Source organism: Panthera tigris, chromosome E2 (assembly GCF_018350195.1).
Source record: "Panthera tigris isolate Pti1 chromosome E2, P.tigris_Pti1_mat1.1, whole genome shotgun sequence".
Classification (NCBI taxonomy): Eukaryota; Metazoa; Chordata; class Mammalia; order Carnivora; family Felidae; genus Panthera; species Panthera tigris.
This window is the reverse complement of record NC_056674.1, coordinates 6,482,662-6,501,829: the sequence shown is the minus strand read 5'-3', so window position 1 is coordinate 6,501,829 and position 19,168 is coordinate 6,482,662. Positions and strand designations below refer to the sequence as shown.

The 19,168-nt window shown below is 42.9% G+C and overlaps 1 protein-coding gene and 1 long non-coding RNA gene across 2 annotated transcripts in view; both read left to right on the top strand.

The window, feature by feature from the left end:
• The first annotated feature begins 2,411 nt into the window (after nucleotides 1-2,411).
• Nucleotides 2,412-19,168, top strand: part of LOC122234327 — a 33,711-nt gene continuing 16,954 nt past the window's right edge. Inside the window, exons 1-2 of the long non-coding RNA XR_006212089.1 lie at nucleotides 2,412-2,714; nucleotides 14,095-14,231. This is a non-coding gene — a long non-coding RNA (uncharacterized LOC122234327). The remainder of the gene's footprint in view (nucleotides 2,715-14,094; nucleotides 14,232-19,168) is intronic.
• Nucleotides 15,914-17,068, top strand: LOC122234313 (vomeronasal type-1 receptor 4-like). Its single transcript, XM_042970242.1, has one exon. The coding sequence runs from the start codon at nucleotides 16,060-16,062 to the stop codon at nucleotides 17,050-17,052; it is 993 nt and encodes a 330-aa protein (XP_042826176.1). The 5' UTR covers nucleotides 15,914-16,059; the 3' UTR covers nucleotides 17,053-17,068.

Genomic DNA, 19,168 nt, shown 5'->3' with positions numbered 1-19,168 from the left:
TGTGATGCCATAAACTTTGGAACATAAAACACTAATGCCTGATAAAATAGTGTAAGGCAGAAACCTAAATTATTAATTTCAGATGATACAATTTTTAGTACCTGAGTTAAGACTACTAAGAACTAAGATTTGTGAGTGATACTAGCATAAAAGATATTAGCGCAAAATGGCATTTGCAAGGTGTGTATTGTTACGGAGTTTATGAATCGAAGTACTAGGTTTGTGTGTTGATGGCAGAATAATTTTTAAATGGGTGGAAAGAAGATGATATGAACCTGAGAACTGCCACCCGGAACTTAAAATTATGCCAACTGTTCCTTACCGGTTCACTTCCTAACTTTCAGAATGAATGTCGTTACACTATAATCAACAGCTTATGGATGTTTTCAGTGGAGACTCAGTTACTGACCCCAATAATTGCATGGTACATCCAAAGGTAGAGGAAACCTTTCAGTTCAAGCCATTATCATTTGGATACACTTTCTGCACAGGATCATATGATTCCTGTAAATTCATCATACTCTTTACTGCAAGCATGGAGGTGTTACAGATGCACCTCTAGTAACCCTGAAATTTTAGTCTATGAATCCTATAATGTAGACTGCACAACAAATTGATTTTCCAACTCAGTCTGTAAGGACTTAAAAATCTCTGTGTATTATTACTTGCATTAAACGCCAAGAAATCACTATGAACAGAGATGGCATTTATTGCATCAGGAGCCGTCAGCGATTGGTGAAGGGCTAGGACCCCATCTCCTCTTAACTAGCTCAGCTCAAGCCTCAGAATTATTCCACCTTCCTGCATGGCTTTCACAATGAACCAGCTAATATAAAGAAGATTTCTGATATGATCACTCACCCAGACTCTTGATACAGACACTGCCTCTCAGACTGAAAGAGAAATCCTCACCGACTCCTTCCTGCTTCCAGGAGGGGCTCAGTGTGAAGGGCATGGCAGACAGTCCATGTGTGGGAGGGGGGCAGCCAGACCCTGTGATATAGCTTTGTGATCCTGTGAGGTCACCTCCCTCACAACTGCAATTATTTCATTTGCAGCCACACTGGGAATACAGTTTTGGGACCTGAAGATGTTTCTCAAAAATTTCCCCAGTTGTTAATTACAAAAAAAAAATGGTTATGAGTTTCTAGTTAGAACTGTGTAAGGAGACTGAGTATTTGTGAGCAGCCTTTTTCCCACTTGATCCCTGTAGGTAGACGGCATGTCCTATGAAGGACATCAGGAAATACTGAGTACTGACATGTGAGGGATTAGTGGGGAAGGATGTGTATCTCCCTGGGTTCTTCACTTCCCAGGGAAGTTCCTCTACCCAGAAACTAGTACTTTCCTAATCTTCAGACCACTGAACTAATAACCAATGAAGGTTATTTGTACATAAACAGAATGACACAAAAATACCTAGGAAGAACATGCAGGGATACAAGTAAAAGGAAGTCCGTGATGTAAATAAATTATTATTGAAATCACTTCACAATCGAAGTTAATGAATTTGGACTTGTTCGAATAATTCAGTGCCAATTCATATGAAAATTATGTAGGAAAATGTGCTTTCCCCACTACCTCACTCCCACTACCCTCGCTGGCCCCGACTGCCTGTGTCTCTTTCACCTCTTTCACAGTCTCCTCCAGGTTTCCTCTCCTAACATTCTGTATCTAGCTTGTATCGCACTGTCTTCCTCCAAGGCCCAACTGCCCCACATATAAATAATCTCCTTGCTCCTCTCCCACCATGATTTTAACCCCTTCGAGACATTGTCTCATGCGAATTCCACCAACTGCAGACCACTAAACTTCTGTACAAAGTGCCCATCCAATCACGTGGTGAAATCGAATCCCCAGTGTGATGGCATTTGGAGATGGGTCTTTGGGAGACGCATAAATCATGAGGATGAGCTCTCCTGAATAAGAACATTGACCTTGTAAAAATGACTCCACAGAGTTCACTAGCCCCTCCCACCAGGAGAGTACACAGCTATAGGATGGCCATCTATGAGCCAGAAGTGGGTGGGCACGGGAAATGGTAGTTCTTAAAATCTCTCAGGTGACGGTAACAAGAAGCTAGCGTCGAGGACCAGTTAACCAAACGCTGCCTCTTAAAGTGTTATGTGTATGCGAATCTGCATTCCTGTTGAAACAGAGTCTACAGGAGAACCCTACTCTAAGAGACTGAGATACAGCTGCGGTCCCGCCGATGAATTACCATTTTCAACAGAGTCTCTGGTGGTGCTGCTGCTTCTCTCCCCAGAACTCGGTTTCCACAGCATCCCCCACCCAATCCGCCTTTCGGTAGCCCTAGAGAGAGCAAGCAGAGCACACCTGACCCTCTTACTCGCTAATGTCCCATCTCAACACGGATGCTGTGGGTTCCTCACATGTAGCAAATGAAGAGGAAGGGACAGAACCAGCACAGGTGATTGCCGTGGGGACGCAGCGGCTGCTAGAGGGAAAGTCTGAGGACCCTCCAGGGAAGCCTGAGCGCGCAGTTGCACGTGGCAGGTCCTAGGTGGGGGTTGGCCTTCTTGGGCGGCCTCTGCGCAGGCGCGAGCTCCGGGATGGGCGTGTGGGCGTGGCTACGGCCTCGTGGCGCCTGCGCGCATGTCCGGCAGCGTCAGGTGACCGTTGAGCTCCCGCAGACGCCCTTGGCCCTTCCAGGTGAGGAACTGGCTTAGAGCTGCGGCTTCTCCTCCTGGAAGGTTAGTTCTCAGGGAGTGTGGGCTGGCGGTGGCCTGGGGGTGCTTGCGGGCCCCAGGGAGGGACGGGACCGCGTGCTGAGGGCAGCTCGGCTCTGGGCTCACGGCTGCCCGGAGCCTGCCCGCGACAGGCGGGTGTCAGGGTCGCGTGAGAGGGACAGATTTGCACTAGAGTCTGGTGGCGCTTTTATCCGTGTGTCTTCGGTGACGGGTCCCAGTACCCGGTGCTGCCCTCGAGGGCGTCTAGGTTGGAATGGAGGAAGGATTTGGGTTCCCGGGTGGACGTGGGGTTGAGGGGAGTTGCGATGTTCGCCCTTCGGTGCGCACGCACGAGGTCCTGGGCTGCAAGGGAGTGGAATGAGCGAGTTCCAGGACCCACCTGGGGAGGAGAGAGCGCGTGTTAGTGCCAAGATGGGTTTTGTGCTTCCATTTGTGGCTGCAGGTAGAGCGGACTATGAGCCTTGGTCAGTGACCTTGGGTTGAAATGATCTTGTGGGGGTGGTCGAGGGGTCCAGATGTTGGGGGATCAGGTGTGGACTGGAGGTCCTGAGCGTGACGGGGGCAGGATGGGCCGGAGACTTGGGCATAATGCCAGGTGGGTGAGGACCAGCATTGTTGGGAGGCCTCGTCAGCTGCGGTCTGGTTGTGTGCGGGGCTGAGCCAGCCCGGTGTCCAGGCGCCGGCGCAAGTGTTGGTCGAGCACCGAGCACGCCGCTTCTAGCACTCGTGATTCACGTGGCAAGTGCAAGCGCTCAGGCCCAGACGCTGCCGGAGGAGAGCCGAGCTGCCAGCCACGTGCAGAGGCCGGACCTCCAGGGCCTCCACGCGGCCACGTCGCTTGACTCGTGTCTTCACCTGGACCCGCGTGCTTCTGGAGGAGTGGCGCGATGTCCCGGCATAAGTCTTGAAAATTGCACTCCACGTTGCCCGCCGATTCTTCTCACGGTCGGATTTGTCGCAGAGATTCTCGCAGCGCACACGTGAAGGTATTTTCATCACATATTTGTTTGAAAACGAACAAGTGGAAGTATTTTAAACGGGCAACGATAGATGTTTGAATTATGTGTGTAAGGGACTGAAGCCTTTGGAACTGTCACCTTAATTGTATATTCGATGACATACAAAGATATCTTTAACCCATATAAATAAAAGCGCTTATAACACAGCCTCTAGAGAGTGTCAGCTTATTGTCACCTTTTGAGTGCAATATATGTATCTTAGGGGTGTCAGGTATGGAAAATAACGTGTGAAGGTTATCGTATATTCACATCACAAGTTTGAGCGTGCATTTCACTCTGTTATAGGACCACAGGCATTTTTTTTTTAATTTAGTGATAGTTTCTCGTGTTAATAAAGTGTATTGGTTAAGATAAAATTGTAAAATAATCATTTCAGTTTTCCCATGTATTTTTTTAAAGATTTGTTTACTTTTTAAAGTTTGTTTATTTAAGGAATCTCCACACCGAATGTAGAGCTCAAACTCACAACCCAGAGATCAAGAATCACATGATGTATAGGCTGAGCCAGCCAGGAGCCCTAGTTTTTTCCCATATTTTTTAAGAACATTTAATCTGTTCACAATGTTACATGTAGTAATGTGTTTCATTGTGTACAAAGCATTACAATGAAATCATATCTAGAAAAATAAGGCAAGTTGAATATTTAGGTTATAAGATTAACATAATTTAATGCCTCTGTACCAAAAGTTTTCATTAAGTGGTTTTTGTTAGAATTGCTTAACACCTGTCTAACACTGATCCCTAACTAGGGTAATTTTCCTGTGGTTTCCGCCCCCCCCCCCCAATCCCCTGCCCGGCCCAAGATCATGTGGCAGTGTTTAGTGACCTTTACGTTTGGGGAGGAGTGAGGTGTGGGTTGCTTCTGGCACATAGTGGAGTGGGAGATATAGACACATATCCTGCTATGTACAGGACAACTCCCACCACGGAGAGGTATCTAGGTCACAGGTCAGTAGTGCCAAGGTTGGGAACACTGATCCAAAGGGTCTGATGATTTTTCTTCTATAAAATTCTCATTCGTTTGTATATTGGTGGATTTTGCACGGAAGTACATGCATTTGCTTTTTCAGAAATTGCAAAGAGCTCTATCTTTGGGGGAGGAAGACAGACGTGTGGAACTGTTGGAAGAAGGGATGAAACCTGTGAGGTTGAACTGCAGTTGGAAATTCCAATAGGAGATTCAGTTTTTATTTTTTTAATTAATTAAGTTTTAATTTACATCCAAGTTAGCATATAGTGCAACAATGATTTCAGCAGTAGATTTCTTATTGCGCCTTACCCACTTAGCCCATCCCCCCTCCCACAACCCCTCCAACAACCCTCTGTTTGTTCTCTATATTTAAGAGTCTCGCCCTCCCTGTTTTTATATTATGTTTGCTTTCCTTCCCTTATGTTCATCTGTTTTGTATCCTAAGTTCCTCATATGAGTGAAGCCATATGAACTTTGTCTTTCTCTCACTGACTAATTTCATTTAACATAATACCCTCTAGTTCCATCCATGTAGTTGCAAAAGGCAAGATTTCATTATTTGTGATTGCCGAGTAATACTCCGTTGTATACATAAACACCACATCTTCTTTGTCCATTCATCTGTCAGTGGACATCTGGACTCTTCCCATACTTTGGCTCTTGTCGATAGCACTGCTATAAACATAGGGGTGCATGTGCCCCTTTGAAACAGCATACCTGTATCCCTTGGATATATTCCTAGTAGTGCAATTGCACGGTCATAGGGTAGTTCTGTTTTTGATTTTTTGAAGATCCTCCATACTGTTTTCCAGAGTGGCTGCACCAGTTTGCATTCCCACCAGCAGTGCCAAAGAGATCCTCTTTCTCCGCATCCTTGCCGACATCTGGTGTTGCCTGAGTTGTTAATGTTAGCCATTCTGACAGGTGTAAGGTGGTATCTCATTGTGGTTTTGACCTGTATTTCCCTGATGATGAGTGATGTGGAGCATTTTTTCATGTGTCGGTTGGCCATCTGGATGTCTTCCTTGGAGAAGTGTCTATTCATGTGTTTTGCCCATTTCTTCACTGGATTATTTGTTGTTTGGGTGTTGAGTTTGGTAAGTTCTTTTTAGATTTTGGATACTAACCCTTTATCTGATATGTCGTTTGCAAATATCTTCTCCCATTCTGTCAGTTGCCTTTTAGTTTTGCTGATTGTTTCCTTTGCTGTGCAGAAGGTTTTTATTTTGATGAGGTCCCAGTAGTTCATTTTTGCTTTTGCTTCCCTTGCCTCTGGAGACGTGTTGTGTAAGAAGTTGCTGCGGCCAAGATCAAAGAGGTTTTTGCCTGCTTTCTGCTCGAGGATTTTGATGGCTTCCTGTCTTACATTGAGGTCTTTCCTCCATTTTGAGTTTGTTTTTGTATACACAAACTCAAGAAGTTTGTGTAAGAAAGTGGTCCAGGTTCATTCTTCTGCATGTCGCTGTCCAGTGTTCCCAGCACCACTTGCTGAAGAGACTGTCTTTATTCCATTGGATATTCTTTCCTGCTGTGTCAAAGATTAGTTGGCCATACGTTTGTGGGTCCATTTCTGGGTTCTCTATTCTGTTCCATTGATCTGAGTGTCTGTTCTTGTGCCAGTACCATACTGTCTTGATGATTACAGCTTTGTAGTGTAGCTTAAAGTCTGGGATTGTGATGCCTCCTGCTTTGGTTTTCTTTTTCAAGATTGCTTTGGCTATTTGGGGTCTTTTCTGGTTCCATACAAATTTTAGGATTATTTGTTCTATCTCTGTGAAGAATGCTGGTGTTATTTTGATAGGGATTGCATTGAATATATAGATTGCTTTGGGTAGTATTGACATTTTAACAATATTTGTTCTTCCTCTCCAGGACCATGGAATCTTCTTCCATGTTTTTGTGTCTTCAGTTTCTTTCATAAGCTTTCTATCGTTTTCAGTGTATATATTTTTCACCTCTTTGGTTAGATTTATTCCTAGGTATTTTGTTGTTTTTGGTGCAACCGTAAATGGGGTCGATGCCTTGATTTCTCTTTCTGTTGCCTCATTGTTGGTGTAGAGGAATGCAACCAATTTCTGTGCATTGATTTTATATCCTGCCACTTTGCTGAATTCATGAATCAGTTCTAGCAGTTTTTTTGGTGGAATCTTTAGGTTTTTCCATATAGAGTATCATGTCATCTGTGAAGAGTGAAAATTTGACCTCCTTCTGGCCTATTTGGATGCCTTGTATTTCTTTGTGTTGTCTGATTGTCGAGGCTAAGACTTCCAATACTATGTTGAATAACTGGTGAGAGTGGACATCCCTTTCTTGTTCCTGACCTTAGGGAGAAAGCTCTCAGTTTTTCCCCATTGAGGATGATATTAGCATTGGCTCGTTCATATATGGCTTTTATGATCTTGATTTATGATCCTTCTATCCCTGCTTTCTTGAGGGTTTTTATCAAGAAAGGGTGCTGTATTTTGTCAAATGCTTTCTCTGCATCTATTGAGAGGATCATACGGTTCTTGTCCTTTCTTTTATTGATGTGATGAATCACATTAATTGTTTTGCAGATATTGAACCAGCCCTTCCTCCCAGGTATAAATCCCACTTGGTCATGGTGAATAATTTTTTTAATGTATTGTTGGAGCCAGTTGGCTAATATCTTGTTGAGGATTTTTGCATCCTTGTTCATCAGGGAAATTGGTCTGTCATTCCTCTTTTTAGTGGGGTTGCTGTCTGGTTTTGGAATCAAGGTAATGCTGGCTTCATAGAATGAGTTTGAAAGTTTTCCTTTCGTTTCTATTTTTTTGGAACAGCTTCAAGAAAATAGGTGTTAACTCTTCTTAAATGTTTGGTAGAATTCCCCTGGAAAGCCATCTGGCCCTGGACTCTTGATTTGGGGAAGGTTTTTTTTTTTTTCTTTAATTAAAAAAAATTGTTTTAACGTTTATTCATTTTTTTGATATAGAGAGACAGAGCGTGAGCAGGGGAGGGGCAGAGAGAGAGAGAGGAAGACTCAGAATCTGAAGCAGCCTCCAGGCTCTGAACTGACAGCATGGAGCCCAACGCAGGGCTAGAACTCACGGACTGTGAGATCATGACCTGAGCTGAAGTCGGATGCTCAACCGACTGAGCCACCCAGGCACCCCTTGGGGAAGGTTTTTGATTACTAGTTTGATTTCCTTACTGGTTATGGGTTTGTTCAAATTTTCTATTCCTGTTTCAATTTTGGTAGTGTATATGTTTCTAGGAATTTGTCCATTTTTTCCAGATTGCCTATTTTATTGGCATATAATTGCTCATAATATTCTCTTATTGTTTTTATTTCTGTTGTGTTGGTTGTGATCTCTCCTCTTTCATTCTTGATTTTATTTATTTGGGTCCTTTCCTTTTTCTTTTTGATCAAACTGGCTAGTGGTTTATCAGTTGTGTCAATTCTTTCAAAGAACCAGCTTCTGGTTTCATTGATCTATTCTGTTTTTTTTGGTTTCGATCGCATTAATTTCTGCTCTAATCTTTATTGTTTCCTGACTTCTGCTGGTTTTTGGTTTTATTTGCTGTTCTTTTTCCAGCTCTTGAAGGTGTAAGGTTGGGTTGTGTATCTGAGATCTTTCTTCCTTCTTTAGGAAGGCCTGGGTTGCTGTATACTTTCCTCTTATGACCTCCTTTGCTGCATCCCCGAGGTTTTGGGTTGGGGTGTTATCATTTTCATTGACTTCTATATTCTTTTTAATTTCCTCTTTAACTGCCTCCGTAGCCCACTCATTCTTTGGTAGGATGTTCTTTAGTCTCCAAGTATTTGTTACCTTTCCAAATGTTTTCTTGTGGTTGATTTCAAGTTTGATAGCATTGTGGTCTGAAAATGTGCACGGTATGATCTCGATCTTTTTGTACTTGCTGAGGGCTGATTTGTGTCCCAGTATGTGGTCTATTCTGGAGAACGTTCCATGTGCACTGGAGAAGAATGTATATTCTGCTGCTTTAGGATGAAATGTTCTGAATATAACTGTTAAGTCCATCTGGCCCAGTGTGTCATTCATAGCCATTGTTTCCTCGTTGATTTTGCAATTAGATGATCTGTCCATTGCTGTGAGTGGGGTGTTGAAGTCTCTTAATGTGATGGTATTACTATCAATGAGTTTCTTTATGTTTGTGATTAATTGATTTATTTATTTCAGTGCTTTCACGTTTGGTGCATAAATGTTTACAATTGTTAAATCTTCTTGGTGGATAGACCCCTTAATTATGATATAATGCCCTTCTTCATCTCTTGATACAGTTTCTATTTTAAAGTCTAGATTGTCTGATATAAGTACGCCTGCTCCGGCTTTCTTTTGTTGACCATTAGCATGATAGATGGTTCTCCTTCTCCTTACTTTCAATCTGAAGGTGTCTTTAGGTCTAAAGACACAAAAGGACTTAGGTCTAAAGTGGGTCCCTTGTAAACAGCATATAGATGGATCTTGTTTTCTTATGCATTCTGTTACCCTGTATCTTTTGATTGGAGCATTGAGTCCATTGATATTAGAGGGAGTACTGAAAGATATGAATTTATTGCCATTATGTTGCTTGTAGCATTGGAGTTTTTGGTGGTGTTCTCTGGTCCTTTCTAGTCTTTGTTGCTTTTGGTATTTAATTAAATTAATTATTTTCATCTTTTTTCCCCATCACAGAGTCCCCCTTAAAATTTCTTGCAGGGGTGGTTTAGTGGTCACAAACTCCTTTCATTTTTGATTGTCCAGGAAACTTTTTATCTCTCCTTCTATTTGGAATGACAACCTTGCTGGGTAGAGAATTCTTGGCTGCATATTTTTCTGATTCAGCACACTGAATATATCCTGTCACTCCTTTCTGGCCTGCCATGTTTCTGTGGATAGGTGTGCTGCAAACCTGATCTGTCTTCCCTTGTAGGTTAAGGACTTTTTTTCCCTTGCTGCTTTCATGATTCTCTCCTTGCCTAAGTATTTTGTGAATTTGACTATGATATGCCTTGTCGATGGTCGGTTTTTGTTGAATCTAATGGGAGTCCTCTGTGCTTCTGGATTTTGATGTCTGTGTCTTTCCCCAGATTAGGAAAGTTTTCAGCTATGGTTTGCTCACATAACCCTTCTACCCGTATTTCTCTCTCTTCTTCTTCTGGGTCCCCTGTGATTCTGATGTTGTTCCTTTTTATTGAGACACTGATTTCTCTAATCTTAAATTGTGCTCTTTTGCCTTAATCTCCCTCTTTTTCTCTGCTTCGTTATTCTCCATAAGTTTGTCCTCTGTATCACTGATTCTCTGTTCTGCCTCATCCATCCTTGCCACCACAGCATCCATTCGTGATTGCAGCTCAGTTATAGCATTTTTTATTTCATCCTGACTAGTTTTTACTTTTTTTTTTTATCTCCACAGAAAGGGATTCTAATCTATTTTCGACCGCAGCTAGTATTCTTATTGTCATGATTGTAAATTCTGGTTCAGACATCTTGCTCGTATCTGTGTTGGTTAAGTCTCTGGCTGTCGTTTCTTCCTGCTCTTTATTTTGTGGTGAATTCCTTTGTTTCATCATTTTGAAGGGAGAAGAGGAATTAATGAGGTTAAAAAATGTAAGTTAAAAAAATTAAAATTAAAAAAATATTACAATTAAAAAATTAAAAACAAACACACACACACACACACACACACACAAATTGAATGAATGATGCTAGATCCTAGGTGTGTTTTGGTCTGGGTGTTTAAGTTGGTTGATGGGTTAGAGAAAAAAGGGGAAAGAAGAAAAAAGAAATTGTTTGAAAATTTGAAAAAATGATTCCACTGAAGTGGACTAAAATGAAATGATGTAAGTAAACTAGAATTTGAAACAATTTACACAAAAGTGAAAAATATAGTAGAAAAAAATTAAAAATATTTTTAATAAAAATTACAAATGAATTCTGCCTCTTTCTGTATTCAAGAAAAAAGAAACAAAAAAGAGAAGATAAAAAAGGAAATCCTTTGATAATTTGAAGAAATGAATATAGTGAAGTAGAGTAAAATAAAATGATGGAATTAAATAGAATTTGAAAAATTTACACAAAAGTAAAAAATATAGTAAAAAATAAAAATTTTTGTAATAAAAATCAAAAATAAAAATGAATTGTTTCTCCTATTGTAATCAAGAAAAAGGAAGTGAAAAAGAGAAAAAAGAGAAAAGGGGAAAAAAAAGAAAATTGAATAGATTGGCCTGCTAACAGGCTGAAATACGATTGAAATTACTTCGTTTTTCCCCTAGAAGTCAGACTATGAAGTGCTTTATAGTCCATAAACTAAGCAGGTGTTGAGACTTCTGTTCTTGAAGAGTGAGGTTGGCCTAGTTGGGCGGGGCTTAGTGTAATGGCTCCATTCTCCCCTAGTTGGCGCTGCCAGCCTATTGGGGTGGATTGTTGTGGCGCTTGTAGGTGGGTATGCCCATGTGCAGGAGCGGTGAAAATGGCGTCACCCAGCTACCCAGTCTCTAGTATTGGAACTCTCTTCTCCCTGATCAGCAATCGCTCACCTGTCCTTTGTCTTCAGCTTTCATTCACTCCCCACTTTTATGCTGTCCCTGACGAAGCCCCAGGTAGTACCTCTCTCCTGAGTTTTGTCTCAGATGCGACTGCCTTCCCCGGCCCCCCACTTCTGAGGTACTGCGGCTTTGACTCATTGGAGGGTCTCACCGAGCCATGGCCGGGTGCCACACCCACCCAGGAATGTTTGTGGGACTGTGCTGCTGCTTACGCCCAGAGACTGCAGCCAGATGCCAGCCCACACCAGAAAAAGTTCACGAGATAGTGTAGCAGCAGCATTTCAGGGATTATGGAAAATCACAGCACACATCTGGCACCAGGCTTCACCCTTAATGACCTTGTTCAGCACCAGCGAATGCGACCATTGTCTGGGGTCTGCTGGGCCCAGGTGGCCTCACAGCCTCTACCAAGTGTCTTTCCAGCAGTGGAACCGCTTCTCCCTGTGTGGCCCAAGAACCTCCCAGGCCCCACTCTGCTCCTGGGGATTTGCCCTTCCCACCAGAGCACCACCAGGTATCGGGGACGCCAGGAACTGGGGACACCTGTGAGACACACACACTCACTGCCAGTCCCTTAGTTGTCTGACATCAGTATTTACTGCTCCTTCCCTGTGAGCCCCTCTCTGCCATCAGGGATCGTGAAAAGTAAGAGCCCCTCCTAAAGCAGACAACAGTCTCTTCGGAGATACTCACAAACTTGTAATTGGATTTGGTAATTAGTCCTGGGAGAAAGTTTTTCAGAAGTATTGTCAGCTACCGAAGGCTGTGCTGTCATTGCCACCACGTGTGAAATGATAATTGCAGTTCTGACGGGAGGGGAGGTCACAGATCACAAAGCCTTATCTCTGGTCTGGCTGCCTCCCTCCCTCACACGTACTGGCTGCTGTGACCTTCACGCTGCGCCCCCATCCTTCAACGTGACGAGTCCAGTGAGTTCTTTCTCTGTCAGACTGAGAGGCAGTGCCTGTAAGGAAGGACGTGTGAGTAAGTGTTCTTGTCTGGAAAGGGATCCTGAGGGTCAGGACAGACCAGGGGAAGAGCTAAAGAGGGAGGTGGACTAGTTCCTTGGGTGTGAGCTGAGAGTTTTCAGTGTCAGTAGAGGTGTGCTTACAATGCCTTCTGCTTATAATACAGAGAAGGGTAGAGCAGAAACAGTTTTCTAATCCTTTACAGAGATCGTGTAGATGAATCTGTTTTTAGAATTTTTTTAAAAATACGTTAATTTCTTTATTTTGAGAGAGACAGAGACAGCAGAGTGGGGTAGGGGCAGAGAGAGAGGGAGAGAGAATCCCTATCAGGCTCTGCACTGTCCGTGGGGATCCCAACATGGGGCTCAAACTCACAAAACCATGACATCATACCAGAGCAGGAAGCAAGAGTCAGTTGGGGCAAAGTTCACTGTAATTATGGGACCAGACAAGAGGTGCCTGGGGCATGTGAATCTTGGCTCATTCTCTCTGGTTTAATAATATTCTAATATGAATCCCAGTCTCAGAACTAATATTCTAATGATTTTAAACTTACGTGACACACACAATTCCATATTCTTAGAACCATTTTACGTGTGTCTTGTATTTTACTGTCTTTTACAATCTTGCCTTAGTGCTAATAGTTTCACTCAATGCACATTTTGTGAAATACCTCAGCATTTAAAACATAATCATCAATAACTGTTTCATCTTATAGTAGGATTTTATAAACCGTTGATTAGAGAACAAGGTACTATGATGTACTATTGTGTGTGTGGAAGCCATGACTTTTGTTCTTACTGTGACAGGAAATGACTCTTCCTACTGCCAAAGTATTGTTAGCAAATACTGCATTTATGAAATCTAATGTGGGCACAGGGGTGTCTCCTGCAGGATTAGCCTGTAATTCATGCCTCTGGACTTTATTATATTAAAACTTTATTTACATATGTTATTCACCTAAATAAAATATCCTTCATGAAAAATGTATGCTTTTTACACCAAACATATAAAATAAAATATAGTGTGAAATAAGATGGAAAGTATAAATGCAAAATTAAACATGCGTCTGGACTATTTGAAGGCACAGCTGACGTGCATTGTTAGTGGAGCACAGAGGTTCAGACACTGTCTTCGCTCCAACGTGCCAGGTTCCAGTCTCCACTCGGCCCCTAACCAATGTGTGAACTGAGATTGCTTCCCCTGTGTGCCTAGCTTGTCTTTATCTCTGCCATGGAAATAATGTTCGTGCCTCCATCATGCCTTTAGGAAAATAAAAAAGATTCCATACGTATGGTAGTAGGCAGTGATTCATGCATTTAAGTGTCATTTACAGGTTATTTTTTTGGGGCGCCTGGGTGGCTCAGTCGGTTAAGTGGCCGACTTCGGCTCAGGTCACAATCTCGCGGTCCGTGAGTTCGAGCCCCGCGTCGGGCTCTGTGCTGACAGCTCAGCCTGGAGCCTGTTTCAGATTCTGTGTCTCCCTCTCTCTGACCCTCCCCCGTTCATGCTCTGTCTCTCCCTGTCTCAAAAATAAATAAAACGTTAAAAAAAATAAAGATTATTTTTTCCCCTGTGGGAGGCACCTTGACACAGTCAAACTGAAGTAAATATGTTTCCCAGAGATAATGTGTCTCAACTGATATGATACATGCAGTCGAAAAGACATGTTCCAGTGCAGGATACTCGGATTCTGAAGACCAGTATTACTCACTGGGATCTGTCAGAATGGACTCCAGGATTTGGCAATGAGAACCGTTTCCTCTTCATTGATGATGGTTGGAATCCTTGGCATTTTCTCCCTTCTTTACCATCGTCTGTCTCTTCCTCTTCTACAGGGAATCCAGGTTGAGATCCTGAGATGTGATTCTTAGGCACCTGATTATACTTGCTTCTTGGTCATTTCCTTTTTCAGGTGTCCCCAAGACATTGGCAGCCATGAGTTGAAACATTCTTCGATGCATTTCTGAGTGCACATCTGTTTTCTGTCCTCACAACGCTGGCAGAGTGTGTTCATTGGCACCAGCTGCGTCTTCGCCCCGAGACCTCCAGGTGGGTGGAGATTAGCTAAAGCCTCCCCAGGATATTGGGATTTCCATTGTCCTTTGCGGACCCTGTATGTGCTGGTAAATATCGTTACTCCTATGGCAGATATAGCAAGAAGGAACAAATATTTAGGATGCTGCTCTCCTGAATTTTTTTAAACCAAATCTCAGACTCATTGTAAGCACCATTATTATTCTGTGATGTTTCATCGTTGACCTCCAATCTGGACCTTTTGGTCCATAAGTTTTCTTTCTGTACGGACTCATTGAGCAAGCCAGACACATGCACAGAATCTTCTCAGCTCCCTGAAATTTTATTTTGATGGTTTGTATTTAAAAAACTAGAAGATGTACACGTTTTAATGATGCAACTCACTGGTATTTCACAAATGACCACACCGGTGTATGCAATTCCAAGATGAAGAAACAGGTGGTTGTCAGAATTCCGGGTATCTTCTTGTGTTCTCTCTAAGTCACTGTCCCCACGGGTATAGCTTTCTTGGCTATCTTTGTAGGATTGTGATGTTTGGGAATAGGTTCATAACTCTCCAAGATTGGAAAGATTAGATCACTTTTCCCATTTTGTACTTGATATAAATGGAGTCATACTGCCTGAATGTGTAATGATGACTTATTTCTCATGCCATATGACTTTTGAAAATTGATTTGTATTCTTGCGTAGTCTTGTTAGCATTTTAGATCTGCTGTAGAAGACTCCATGGTGTGACTATGAAAACATTCACCGATGGCTGGTCGTGTTAATGGGAAGTGGGTATTCCTGAGTTTGGACTACTATGAGTAACGAGTAGTGCTGGTATGTAATTCTGTAACCAGTCTTTTAGGGATACCGGACACACTTTGTTGAGTATATTCATAGCTGTATATTTGTTGGGACATAGTATATCCAAGACAGCTAAAGTTTATACTACCACACAGTTTCCAAATTTTAATGTTTGCCAGTAGTTTCAAGATTCTTGGTTGATCCACAAGTTTGCAAAGACTTGTTGTTTCTCTCATTCTCCTTTTATTCTTTTTTTTAAAGTTTGTTTATTTTAGTAATCTCTGTACCCAATGATGTGTCTGAACTCACAACCCTGAGATCAAGAGTCTCATGGTCTTCCACCTGAGCCAACAAGGCACCCCTGTCCTCCTTGTTTTAGATTTTTATGTCGTGTTTGATGGCACCAGGCGGTAGTGTCATGTTTGAAATTATGTGACTACTGTAGACATAGAACATTTTTACACCTGTATTATCTATTGAGTACCCTCTTATTTGAAGTTTCTGTTGGAACGGTTTGTCCATTGTTTATTCTCTTGTGTGGTCTTCAGGAATTCTTTCTGCTGGTTACAAATTGTGTGTGTGTGGTGGGGATGTTTGCATGAGAACCACCCATTCATGTAATACAAAGTCATTTTACTGGCATGGTTAATGTGCCCTGTGCTGTTCAAGAAATAATATCGTGTTCTAAGGTATAGACATTTTTTTTTTCTTTTTCAGGATGAATCCATTGTACCTTTAAGATTTATGTAAGCAATCCAGTCAGACTTAATTCGTTTTAGGAAGTGATAGTGATCAAGTTTTCCTTTTTCCAATATAACTTGCACATTTCAGGTTGTTCTGAAAATGTTGCCTTGTGCTTTCTTTCCATTTGCTCTCACCTGTCATTGCTTCTCCAGGATAACAGCACTTCATCCTTCCTGCGGACTTTTCAGTTAAGTAGACTGCAAATCTCTCCATCTCTTCCAATCACAGGAAGTCATGGCAATCAAATCGGAGCACTCGATTCATGTTATTTGTGGTCTAAAAAACCTTCAGTGAGGCTTCGCCCAGAGAAATGATTGTTGTTCATAACATAAAGGAAAACATGTATGATAGATTAGCTTCAGGGCATTTGACAGTAGGAATAATCTTCTTGTCACAGACGACAGTTGGAATTGTGGGCAATTTCGTTCTTCTTTATCATTACGTGTCCGTTTACCACACTGAACGCAGGCTGAGGTTCACCCGTTTGATCCTCATGCACTTGACTATAGCCAACTCCTTGGTCATTCTCTCTGAAGGAGTCCCCCAGACATTGGCAGCTTTGGGATTGAAATCTTTTTTCACTACATTTGCATGCAAACTTTTTTTGTACGTTCAGAGAGTGGGCAGGGGGTTGTCCATTAGCAGCACCTGCCTCTTGAGTGTCTTCCAGACCATCACGATCAGCCCGATGAACTCCTATTGGAAGGATCTTAAAGTCAAAGCCCCAAACTATGTTGGCTTCTCCATTTTCCTCTGCTGGAATCATTATGCATTTATAAATTTAGTGTTTCCTCTGTATGTGTTATATATGCCTAGCCAATGGAGCACCAAAAACATCACACAGGAAGGAGATTTGGGGTACTGTTTTACTATCCATCAGGAGGCAGTGACAGTCCTACTCTATGCAGTGTTGATAGTGGTCCCTGAGGTTTTATTTTCTGTTCTCATGATCTGGGCCAGTGGCTCCATGGTCTTCCTCCTGCACAGGCACAAGCAGCGGGTCCAGCACATTCACAGCACTAATGTCTCCCCCAGATCCTCTGCTGAGTCCAGAGCCACTCAGAGCATCCTTGTCCTGGTGAGCACCTTTGTGTCTTTCCACTCCCTCTCCTCCATCTTTCATGTTAGTGTTGCTTATATTGATAATCCCAGTTTGTGGCTGGTGAACACCGCTGTGGTGATCTCTGTGTGTTTTCCAACTGTCTGCCCCTTTTTCATTATGAGCCGAGACTATACTCTCCCCAGACGCTGCTTTTCCTGGATACAAAACACAAAATCCTGTAGTGTTCCTGGGGATATATAAAGTATGTTTGTGCACAATGTCGTTTTATATTCACTGCATTTGCTGAAAAAGTCCATAGAATACTTAAAAAAATTTTTTTTTAATGTTTCATTTATTTTTGAGAGAGAAAGAACATGTGAGTGGGGACGGGGCAGAGAGAGAGAGACAGAATCCAAAGCAGGCTCCAGGCTGTGAGCTGTCAGCACAGAGCCCTATGTGGGCTCAAACTCATGAACCACGAGATCATGACCTGAGCTGAAGTTGGATGCTTTACCGACTGAGCCCCCAGGTGCCCCAAAGTCCATAGAAATTCTAAGAAGGAACCAGAGGAGTTTCAAAGGTGGACACTGATGCATGCCGACGTTTCATCAAATGGTTGAGTATGGGACATACGTGGACAAAGTGGCGATGAATGAAGCAGTTTTGTTTCATTGTGGTGCCTGGTATCCTGAAGATGGCAGTTTAATCAGTGCTGCTTAATGGAAAAAGCGGATTTGGTCTTGACTCCGGAGTGAGATGGAGTGGTTACCCAGGAGTGTACTCATGGGCATATCAGTCGGAGTGAGTACAATCGAGTAATGAGATCCTGGGATTTAGGACTTCAGCCTATCAATTCAGGGGGAAACAGGTTGGTTCATAATATTCAGCCCTCAAGACCCCCCCAAATTCATATCCTCACTGACAAAATACATTCACCCCTCCTCCCCATTCCAGTAGCTCCAAAGTGTAAACTTATTTTGGAAGCAACTCTAAGTCCCAAATCTCATCTAAATATCACCTAAGTAGTGTGATTAAGACTTGAGATGTGATTCATCCTGTGAAAAACCTGTCTTCACCTATCAACCTATGAATGCAGACACATTCCCTGCTTCCTGAATACTGTGGTGGGATGGGGAGAGCATAGACAAGCATAGAGAAACTGGAAAGAAGAAATGTCACCTGTCCCCAGTAAGTAAAAAATCTAGGAGGGAAAATTCCCTTAGATTTCAAAGCCCAAGGGTGATGTTCTTTGTCTGGAAGTGTTGTCCTCCAGGCCTAGCGGGATGGTGTCCCTGCCGTGCAGCCCCACTAGAATGCCATTGTCCAGGGGGAGTCCTGTAAGATGAATGATCCTTAATACTCCGCCTCTCCCCTCCCCCCCCCCCGTATCTCCTGCTGTGTAAGGTGTTCCCTTCCCAGGCATCCAGGTGTCCCTCCTCCTCTACCTCGGAATGTTCCATGTCATTCCCTGTACTTCCGCTTTCTTGTGGCCATCCCATAGAATGATCCATGAGGAATGGGTTGGAGTTGGAGACATCAGCCTGAAGTCATGTTGACTCTGTATGGACACAAATCGCCCCCCCCACACGTTTCTACCTATGTGCACACGAGCGGTTCAGCACACACACGTACTTTTTCTTGGTGTTTGAGCTGAGAGGGTGTGAACACAGTGACACCCAGGAGCAGTGAGCATACCTAGTGTCCATGCCTTGGTCCATGACACGGTTCTCCCACAGCAGCAGCCAGGGGCTTCCTGGAGAGACGGTGCAGCCTGGACTAGGACAGGACGTGTATGAAATCAGCCTGCAGAGCCGCAGTGCAGTAAGTCAGGACATGCTAAACAACTCGGTTTCTAAAAATGGGCTGTGTCAGAGGGACACGGGAGTCACCCGAAAGAGCTCCTCATGGTCAAACTGGAACACTTTCACTTCATTTTATTATTATATTTTAAAATGTTTATTTATTTTGAGAGAGAGAGAACACATGGGAGCGGGGGAGGGGCAGAGAAAGAGGGAGAAAGACACAATCCCACGCAGGCTCTGTCCTTTCACTGTAGAGATCCATGAAGTGCTCAATCTCATGAACAGTGAGATCATGACCTGAGCCAACATCAGGAGTCAGTTGCTTAACTGGCTGAGCCACCCAGGTGCCCCTAACTCTTTGATTTTAAAAAAGAGTAGAAGAAGCAGTATTAGATTCTAACTCGGGGTATAAAACAAATGTGTATGAGTCTAAACTGATATGAAGAAATCTCACGATAAATAACAGAGAAATGAGATCTCCTTTTTAGAAGAATTTCACATAATTTATGTACAAACTTTATCCTTAAGAAGGCAGAACATAACATTCGTATCCTAAATGTCAGCCACACACAGTG

What these genes read in the sequence shown, in the direction of transcription:
- LOC122234313 (XM_042970242.1), top strand. Translation starts at nt 16,060, where the DNA reads ATGATTGTTGTTCATAACATAAAGGAAAACATGTATGATAGATTAGCT.